At 39.5% G+C, this 11100-nt stretch overlaps 1 protein-coding gene across 2 annotated transcripts in view; it reads left to right on the plus strand.

Annotated features, from left to right (window-relative positions):
• The window catches only part of LOC132817925 (SERTA domain-containing protein 2-like), a 57424-nt gene extending 47410 nt beyond the window's left edge, over positions 1-10014 (plus strand). For both annotated transcript variants that reach the window (XM_060828468.1, XM_060828467.1), the window contains exon 2: positions 8595-10014. In XM_060828468.1, coding sequence (XP_060684451.1) covers positions 8599-9441 — 843 coding nt within the window. In that variant the 5' untranslated portion in view covers positions 8595-8598 and the 3' untranslated portion in view covers positions 9442-10014. The remainder of the gene's footprint in view (positions 1-8594) is intronic.
• Positions 10015-11100: the final 1086 nt, after the last annotated feature.

Below are 11100 nucleotides of genomic sequence, written 5' to 3' on the forward strand. Positions count from 1 at the left end.
CTTTTTTAAAAGCAGATGGTAGATTAATGGCTGACTATAAATCACTCAAAAAATTTCTTTTAATCGCAGTCTCTCACATAGTAAAGGGTATATGGGTGTATTTAAAACAGTAGCATTTCCACTGGATTACAATGATGTCTCCAGTGCTGAATATTGACCAAACCAGCATAACTCCTCATAAGGAGTTTGTGCAGGTTTATGCGTTTGTCTAAAATATTGCATTGGAAGCCAGTCTTATCCATAAACTGACCATGTTCCTGATTGAATTAATCACCACGGCGAATTTCCACTTATTGAGCATGTTTGTGGGCCTTCAGAGCCTCTTAAAATTAAGCCCTTTTTTAAAGACTTAAGTGCCTTGATAGGCAGCTTTTAAAAGCTTTTAAAATAGTTTTCTGAATTTACTGGGAGACTGACTATATTATTTGAAACTGGTAATGGTTCCATCTAGTTAGGTAGTGTTCAGAAAAGAGTGCTTATTTTTGTGATGATCTATTTTTAGTTGCATGAGAGAAACTGTACCTTGATATATTAAGAACACTTTTTTAAAACACTTTTAAAAATGCTACATCCTAATATGTTTTTTGGAAACTTTTAATTTTGGTAAATAGGCAAATAAGTGTGAGCAGTAAACCGGCCAAAAAAAAAACCAGTTTCGAGCGTAGTTTGTGTCAGGATCACTGAGTAAACTTAAAAGGAAAACAGATATATTTAAAAATATACATCATTCTACATTGTTGAACTAACATTATAGCTATTAGTTTCAGCACATTGATTGTATTTTGTAATTTCATAATTGTTGCCTCAGCTAGTTAGTGCATGTGTTGATCGTCACCAGAATTGCTGTGATCATTTTCCTGATTAAGAACTGTGGATAAAAGATGGTGAGTGATAGTCTGTGCCATGTAAGTACCAGGCAATCGCATCTGCGAAAAGACACAATTTACCATCCACCCTCGACATTCAATGGCAACACCATCACCAAAAACTCCCACTATCAATATCCTGGAGATTACCATTGACCAAAAAACTGAACTGGGCTAAATACTGTACCTACAGGAGCAGGTCAGTGGCTAGAAATCCTGCGGCAGTTAACTCACCTCCTGTCTCTCCAAAACCCATCCACCACTTACAAAGTACAAGTCCAAAGTGTGATGGAATACTCCCCACTTGCCTGGATGACTATAGCTCCAAAAACAATCAAACTTGACACTATTCAGGACAAAGCAGCCTGCTTTATTGGCACCACACCCACAAACATTCACTTATTTCACCAACATAGCTCAGTAGAAGCAGCATTTGCTACTTTAAAAACAAACTACTGAAATGCTAGACATCTGAAACAAAAAGAGAATTTTGGAGAAACTCGACAGATCTGGCAGCATCTGTGGAGAGAGAAACAGACTTAATGTTTTGAGTCTGGTATGATACTTTCTTTCACACTTTCATTCTGAACTAGAAATATTAACTCTGTTTCTCTCTCTGCAGATGCTGCCAGATGCGCTGGGTTTCTTTCGTATTCTCATTGTTTGTGCCATCTACAAGGTTCACTGCATAATTTCTCCAAGGTTTCGTAGACAGCACCTTCCAAGTCTACAACCACTACCATTGAGAAGGATAAAGGCAGCAGAAATATGTGAACACCATCCCCTGCAAGTTTGCCTCCAAGCCTCTCACCATGCTGACTCAGAAATAAATTGCCATTCTTTCCAAAATCTTGAAATTCCCTTTCTAATGGCACTGTGGGTCTACCTATAGCAAGAGTAACTAGGAATGGGCAATAAATTTTGGTCCAATCAGTAATACCCAGATCCTATGTTTATAAAATCATGAACATGGGTAGGGTGAATAGACAAAGTCTTTTCCCATGGCTGCGCTATCCAAACTAGAGGGCATAGGTTTAAGCTGAGAGAGGAAAAGATTAAAAGGGACCTAAGGGGTTGCTTTTTCGCGCAGAGACTGGTGCGTATATGGAATGAACTGCCAGAGGAGGTGGGGGAGGCTAATACAATGACAGCATTTAAAAGGCATCTGAATGGGTATATGAATAGGAACGGTTAGAAGGACATGGCCAATTGCTGGCAAATGGGACTAGATTTACTTAGGATATCTGGTCAGCATAAATGAATTGGACCAAAGGGTCTGTTTCTGTGTTGTTTATTTCTAGGGCTCTATAATATTAAATAAAATTCAAAGCTTCTGTCAAATATGTCTTCTAAGCTACGTGGATGTGCCGCCAGGCAGCAGTTAGAAGTGTACTTTACAGAGCCAGGGTGTTTAGTACAAGATGTGCACATTCCAAGTTACAGAGCACAATGGGGTTACATAGAAAGAGGAAATGAGAAGAAACATTACTCCCAATGTAGCTTTCACATAGAACCAACTTTATTACAGCTGTTTAATTAATTCAGTGAGAATCATTTATAGTGACTTAAAATGATTCTCTAATATTTGAAAAGAAGAACAAGGAAACTAAATTTACTGTTGATATCTTTGGTTGGTCAAAATTCCTTTTACGAGGTTGCCTTCAGTGATCACTAAGGCTCTTTAGCTGACATAGAAATCGGAGAAGTCCAACATGTAGCCTGTACATGTGAGTTTTAAAAATAAAGAACAATTCAATATTCATTCCTCACAGCCTTAGAACTGCAACCACTGACCCTCATTTCAGAAACTAAACATCTGATTCAGTTTTTCAGGTGTTTCCTACTATATACTGTTGCAAAAATATTGCTTAGATTTGTTTTAATTTTCTCATGGGACATGGGCATTGCTGGCTGGCCAATGTATAATGCTCTCCCTAGTTGCCCTCGAGAAGATGGTAGTGAGCTGTCTCCTTGAACTGCTGCAGTCTACATGTCATTGGTAGACCTACAATGTTGTTAGGGAGAGAATTCTAGAATTTTTACATAGCGACAGTGAAAGAATGGCGATATATTTCCAAAGTGGGATGGTCAGTGACTTGGAGGGAACCTTGCAGATGGTGGTGTTCCTATGAATCTGCTGCTCTTGTCCTTCTAAAGAGAAGTTGTCATGGGTTTAGAAGGTGCTATCTAATGATCTTTGGTGAATTTCTGCAGTGCACCTTGTGAATAGTACACATTATGACTGAGCATCAGTGATGGAGGGAATGGATGTTTGTGGCCGTGGTGCCAATCAAGCGGGCTGCTTTGACCTGAATGGTGTCAAGCTTCTTGAATGTTGTTGGAGTGGCATGCATCCAAGCAAGTTTTGTCTCACTCCTAACTTTTGCGTTGGAGATAGTGAACAGGGAGCCAGGAGGTGAGTTACTCACTGTGGTACTCCTAGCCTCAGACCTGCCCTTGTAGCTACTGTATTTATATGGCGAGTACAGTTCAATTTCTAGTCAACGGCAATCCCCAGGATGTTGCTGGTAGGGGATTCAGTGATGGTGAATGAATGTCAAGGGGCAGTGGTTACATTGTGTCCTATTTGAGATAGTCAGTCATTGTTTGACATTTGTGCAGTATGAATGTTATTTGCCACTTGTCAGCCCAAACCTGGATATTGTTCAGGTCTTGTTGCATTTCAATATGGTCTGCTTCAGTATCTGAGGTGTTGTGAATGGTACTGTACATTGATCAATCCTCAGTGATCATTCCCACTTCTGACCTTCTGATGGAGGGAAGGTCATTGATAAAGTAGCTGAAGATGTTTGGGCCTAGGACACTACCCTGAGAAACTCCTGCAGAGATATCCTGAAGCTGAGATGACTGACCTTCAATAATCACAATTGTCTTCCTATGTGCCAAGTATGATTCCAACCAGCAGAGAGTTTGTCCCTGATACCCATTGATTCCAATTTTGATAGAGCTCCTTGATGCCTTAGTTGGTCATATGCAGCCTTCATGTCCAGGGCTGTCACTCTCACATCACCTCTGGACTTCAGCTTTTTTTGTCCATGTTTGAACCAAGGCTACAATGAGGTCAGGACCTGAGTGACCCTGGCAGAACCCAGAGTGTCACTGAGCAGGTTATTGCTAAGCAGGTGCTGCTTGATAGCATTGTTGATAACACCTTCCATTATTTTACTGATGATAAATAGACTGATGGGAGAATAATTAGTTGGGCTGGCTTCTTCCTACGTTTTGTCTACACGATATATCTGGTCAATTTTCTACATTGTTAGGGAAGTGCCAGTGTTAAAACTGTATTGGAATTGCTTGGCTAGGGATACAGCAAGTGCTGGAGCATATGTACTATGGCCAGACTGTTGTCAGACCCCCAAGCCTTTGCAGTATCCAGTGCCTCCAACTGTTTCTTGATATCCTGTGGAATTAATCCAGTTGGCTTAAGTCTGTCGTCAATGATGGTGGGGACCACTGGAGAAGGCTGAGATAGATCATGTACTTGACACTTCAAGCTGAAGATTGCTGCGAATGCTTCAGCCTTATCTTTTGTGCTGGGCTCTTCCATCATTGATAATGGGGATATTTGTGGGACCTGCTCTTCAAATGAGTTGTTAAATTCACGATTGGATGTGGCAGGACTGCAGACTATAGATCTTAGCTGTTTGGCTGTGAGATCACTTAATTGATTCTATCACTTCCTGCTTATGTTGGGTGGTGCACATGTAGTCCTGTCTGGTAGCTTCACCAGGTTGATACCTCATTTTTAGGTATGACTGGTGCTGCCCATGGCATGCTCTCCTGCACTCCCCATTGAACCAATGACAGTCTTGTTGATGTCAAGATGTCTTGTCTGTATTCTGATATTAGATTTTGTTATTGATTGGGACAATTTGTTTATACAGTAAACATTATGGTAATATAGCGGTTATTTACTGGACTAGCAATACAGAAGTCTGGGCTAAAGAACCAGAGGATGAGTTTGAATCCTATGGTGGCAGCAGAGGAGTTTGAATTCAATTAATTAAATCTAAAATACAAAAAAAAGTGTCAGCAGTGGTGACCTTTGAAGTCTTGAATTGTTTTGCAAACTTTTATCTTTCACTGAAATTTGAGTGTCCTTAGCCTGGTGTACACACTGAATACAAACATACAAATTAGGAGCAGAGACGGACCTATCACCACCCTGAGCCTGCTCTGCATTCAGCGTGATTCTGGTTGATCTCAGTTTTAAATTCTGCATTGCCATCTACACCTGATAACCTTTGAGTCCCTGGGCCTAACAAGAATTTATCCACTTCTGCCTTAAAAATGTATATAACGATCTCACCTCCACTGCCTTCTGGGGCAGAGCTTTCCCAAGGTGCACAGCTATCAGAGAAGGATAAACACTCTTCCACGCTATCAACCCTTTGATTTTAAAAGACTGTGAAATGACCCACAAGAGACACTATTCTTTCTCTGGCCATCTTATCAAATCTATTCAGGATCATATACACCTCAATTAAGTCAGCTGTAATTCTTCTAAATTCCACTTGAACCGAGCCCAGCTTGGCCAGCCAATATCAGACAATGGGCAAGCAATCACTCAGTTGAATCTGACGGCAATTAGGGACAATAATATGTTCACCATGTCATTGCTGGCTACATTACATAAATTAATTTACAGGAGATTCATCAGGATGTTAGCTGGGGTTACTTTAGCTATAGGTTAGCTACGAAAAGAGGCTGGATAAACGTGGACAGTTTTTTTCAGAGCAGACCAGGCTGAGAGGAGGTCTCTTTGAGATGTATAAGATTGAGTGGCATGGACAGGGTGGAGAGGAACCAGCTATTCACCTCCGTTGACCCCTCAGCATCAGTAACAAGGAGGCATAATTTTAAGGTGAAAGACAGGAGGTTTAGAGGGGATTTGTAGTTTTATTTTAAATATAGGGTCGTAGTAATCTGGAATGTACTGCCTCAGACAGGAAGCCTCATAAACTTTATAACAGAACTTGGATGAGCACTTGAATTGTCAATACATTCGAGTGCTGGAAAGTGGGACTAGTGTAGATTTCATTGGTGCAGATGGCTGAAAGGCCTCTCCTGAACTGTAAGATTTCAGGGACACCTGGCAATCCCCGCATTCTGAGTGAATTTATAAAAAAGTTCTGTCATCCTATGAGCTATCGAAACAAATCCTACACTTAATAAGCTGGTGTATTTAATTTCAAGCAGCATAGATTTAGGGGCAACTTGTGCGAGGCCTGTAATATTCTGAAAAGTCTATCATAGCATGTCTATTAATAGATTTGGAAAAAGTTTAATCCCACAAAATGGGTGGGTTTTGGTTGGATGACAGAGTTGTTGGAGCATGAGAAATCTGTTTCCTGAACTCCATTTGGCTTCAACCCAGCCATTTCCAAGTTTCTGGTGCTAAAAGGTAAGTGCACCCATTGCAAGTAGATTCATTTATTCTTAAAGATGACCGTGAGTCTGTGTAATATTGAGAATGTGAGGTCCATAATCATTGCACTTTTGGAACTTGACTGCTGCTAAGTGGGTTACCTGAATATCAGTGCCTCAGCTTTGACAAAAGAATAGAATAGACTTGTGGAATCCAGGAGGTGACAGCCTTTATACCTACCTCCTAAATCCAGGTGCCTGCCTCTGTGACTGGGCACCACTCTCAACCCTAAGCTCCAATGAGGTATCCGACCTACATCTTCAGGGATTCTGTCTCCCATCCTCAGCTGGGGCCACTGGATCGACTTGATCCCATTTTCACAATCTTGCATGACGGACAAAGCATTTCTTTCCTGACTAATCTGCTCCATGTCAGCCATGTATTTAAAACTTTCACCCTGTTATTTCCAGTTTAACAAATTGAATAGGACTAGGCAACAAGAGTTGCAATCACACGAAGTAGAAATAGATTGGATATTAATGAGTTCATCTTCTACCAGACAGTAGAACACGCTATTGTCTGATGTTGTTGCTGACTGTGTTTGTACACTTCAAGAGGGAGATGGGCCAATTCTTGGCTGGAACAATGATCGCATCAGTCATATGGTAGTTAAGTAACCTTGTTATTTTTTAAAATCAACCTATCATTGCACACTGCTGGACAGGTGGGACTTGAAGTGGGACTTGAAGTCTGGCCCAAGGCAGGGATACTACCACAAGACCTTTCTTTACTCTAGTGTTATCTGTTGTCTCTGCCAGGGCGTTTTGTCTGGTGGGATGGGGACTAGATCATAGAATCCCTACAGTGTGGAAACAGGCCATTTGGGCCAACAAGTCCACACTGACCCTCCGAACAGTATCTCACCAGATCCATTCCCCTACGTTTACCCCTAACTAATGCACCTAGCCTGCACCTCCCTGAATATTATGGGCAATTTAGCTGAGTCAATCCATCTAAACTGCGTGTCTTTGGAACCAGAGCACCCAGAGGAAACCCATGCAGACACTGAGAGAATGTGCAAACTCCACACAGACAGTTGCCCGAAGCTGGAATTGAACCTGGGTCCCTGGCACTGTGAGGCAGCAATGCTAACCACTGAGCCAACATGTCACAGTGGTTTGGTGATCTTCACCTCGTTATCAATTTTGAATGTTGGTAACTTGCTGCTAGTGCTAAACTTTGAGAACTGTTAGCAAACTCAGGTGCCGATTATACATTCCTACATTTCTTATAATGATAAATTCATTTCAAATCCATGCAAATGGATCATGCTGCTACTGTACTATGGTAAACATTTGTAAACATGAATAATGGCAAGGTAACATTATATAAGTCAATGCTAACTTCTACTATGTTCTGATGATTATAACCAGAAGATTATTGCATGTGACAGCAGGAAAGTACCTTGATATAGCAAAAACTAGTCTACTAGCTTTCTTTGGGTTTGAATGTCTCTTCCAGCCACTAAATAGGCTCATTGAAGGATCTTTCAAGGGAGTACAAGAAAATCAGTTAACATGAATTAGCTTTTTCACAATATTAGTGGGAAAGAGTAGATTAGCGGTTTTCAAACTGGACTCTCTTGCTCTTAAAGGATCTGCAAGGTCATCAAATTTCAGCTGTGTGATCATATTTCTACATCTTCTGATGTACTAGCATGTTATTTTTGTTGTTGTTTACTAATCAAAACACTGATATCCTTTGAAGAAGGTGACAGTTGATAGTTAGGATATGGATTCCCAGAAATGATTTCTGTGAATAGAAGAGTTTGCAACCCACTGGATTTAGTAGCTCAGAATCTGGAAAATTATAGACTGAATTCAAAAAAGGGTATTAATTTTGAGTCGTACTATTCCAATGTGCTTTGCAGTTTGGGATACATGTGAATTAGTTTCATTTGTCAGAAACATTTATGAACTGCAGTTATGCCCCTTAATCACTTGTTGGGAGATGCTTATTGATGGGAGCACAAATCTGCAAAGTTTTCTTTAGTGCTTCTATGCCAGAGAAAGTTAGTTATTCTCTTATATCTAATCGAAAATGCTGGAAATACTCTCAGGTCAGGCAGAATCTGTCAGTAAAGAAACCGAGGTAATGTTTCAGATTTGTGACCTGAAAATTGTCTTTAATATCAATAAACAAGAATGCTGTGAATTCAAATATTAGTTTACTGTGCACTATTTTATAATTTCAGGTATCTAAACAACAGGATAGCTACACACTCATTTATATGATGTGCTGGAATAGATACTCAACTTTTCTCTTCTATGTTCTAGATTCATGTTGGCTAAAGGACTGAAGCGCAAGCTTAGTGATTACGAAGAAAATATGGCTGGTGTTCCTGGTGCCTTTGATTCTAACCCAGGGCTGCCCTATACTTTGCAGAGACAGTTGGTACTTAATATGTGCCTTATCAAATTGCAAAGCTGTCGGATGCTGGTGGAACCAAACTTGCACCGTTCTGTCCTTATCGCAAATACTGTTCGGCAGATCCAGGAGGAAATGAGGCAAGAAAGCAGTCAAGAAGGATCTAATATCTGCAGTGGAGCAAGTTCAGTTCCAGACTCGTATACAGCATCTCAGGCCAGTATTGAATTAACTGGAACACCATCATCTATTCAAAACAGTTCTCTGGATTTGAATATTTCTTCAGATTTTTCAGAAAATCAGATTGAGAACTCTCTAGTAGTTGTTTCAGATGATGACATGTCATCCGCCATTTCATCAATCCTTAAAGATTTGGATTTCATGGAGGATATTAGCCCATCTCCTTGTCCTGCACCTGCAGGTGAAGATGACCCAAATTCAGACACCTCTTTGGCAGACAGACCACAAGAAACTAGGCCTGCAGAAACTGTGTTTGGCTCTTTTGAAATCACAAATTCAACGAGTTACCTAACAGACCTTGCTTTTGATGACATATTTGATGACATTGATACGTCCATGTATGACTCAGATCTGTGCTTACTTCCATTAACACCTACTAGAACACCACCAGCTAACGTGGATGATGTTTCAAAACCCTTTCAGTTATGCAACTCTGCGTCAGTGAACACCATTCAGATCTGCAGAGTAGATTTGAGTGACCTGGACCATATCATGGAAATTCTTGTAGGATCCTAATTCACCACTGGGGTGTTGCAGAATTTTGTGTGCTTGTCTTCCGAATTAATTATGACAACTATAGCTGTACCATTAGAGATGGAAACAGCCAGTATAATAGCTAGCTGTGTTCAACTTTACACATCATTGGAGGGTTTAAGTAATTTTCAACTTTTTAAATATTTCAAGAAGTTGGAAACAAAATGCTACAGCAAGAACTCTGGTACTTAGCATGTGAATTATGGCAGAGGAACTGTTGGCTAATAATGCTAACTTCTGGTTTGCTATGCACAGATGTGCCCTTAACCACTTGGGTTATTTTTTTAATGGGATAAGATTGTTTTTAAGAAATGAATGAACTGCTGAAACATGTTGAATATTAACTTAATCAACTAAACCTTTAATAGAGACTGAATAGTATTTTGTGTTTCTGTACATCTTTTTAATAGTTATGGTTTTCAGCATTTATATCTGCAGTGTGAGAGGAACTAATTATCTGAAGGACATAGTTAGCAGGTTTATTCTATTGACTAAAGCACACAGTATGTTTTATTTCCTTACAGATGTTTTATATGGTATTCTTGAACCAACAAAGACACCTTTATCAAAGGTTACAAAAATGTTTTATATGACATTTAAACTATTTATTTTTTTAGAATTTTATACTCTAAATCTCTATGTTTGATGTTTGTCTCATTTGGTTTTTAGTTCCAGTCTGGCAGGCTTTGCTGTTGGATTTGACTTACACTACCTCTCCTAAGATCTAACAATAAAGCTTTTGGTTTTAAAAAAAAATGCTGTACATGAACGAATGCAGCTTCTGTTTTTTTTAATTTAAAAAAAATGTTTATGTAGGGAGTAGAATCTAATGTATCCAGAGCAAAGTCAAGCTGTTGAGATAGAGTTAAATATTTATGACCTAGACTAGTTTTCTTCTAATTCTGTTTATACTCTTCAATTATCTGAAAACATGTTAACTCAGTATTAGGACTTGTTTGATTTTGGGGTCTTATTTTGAGATAAGTATTTATGTTAAAACTGTTCACAATCAGGAACTGGTACTTTATCAGCTGTGTTAGAAGATTTCTTGTTTAGTTATTTTTAGATATTCTGACATCTGACCTGTAAACAAGGAAATATATAGAAATATAAAGGTGATATGGTTTAAAAAACACTCATTCACTGGATGCATGTGTTGCTGGCTAGACCAACATTTATTGCCCTTTCCTAATTACACAGAGGGTGGTTTAAGAGTCAACCGCATTGCTGTGGATCTGGAGTCCCATGTAGGCCAGAACAGGTGAGGATGACCACTTTCCCTCCTTAAAGGACATTAGAGAAGGAAAGGCTTACATGTGACTCCAGACCCACAGCAGTGCAGTTGATATTTAATTAGGGATGGGCAATAAATACTGGCCTAACTAGCAATGGCTTCATCCTGTGAATGATTTTTTAAAAATTGCCTTTTATTTCAAGCATTTCCTGTAACAAACTATTCTAAGATATTGAAAGACTACTACAAGGAAATGCATATGAAGGTAGGAATAGAAAATTCCTATGAAAGCTGCACAAGAATACAATTTAGCACACAGTGGTACTTGTCATGATTGGATGAACCACATTTTGCAAATTGTACACTGATTCAGACAATGCAATGCAATATGAAGACAATACTATCAC

This window comes from Hemiscyllium ocellatum, chromosome 8 (genome assembly GCF_020745735.1).
Source record: "Hemiscyllium ocellatum isolate sHemOce1 chromosome 8, sHemOce1.pat.X.cur, whole genome shotgun sequence".
NCBI classification, from domain to species: Eukaryota; Metazoa; Chordata; class Chondrichthyes; order Orectolobiformes; family Hemiscylliidae; genus Hemiscyllium; species Hemiscyllium ocellatum.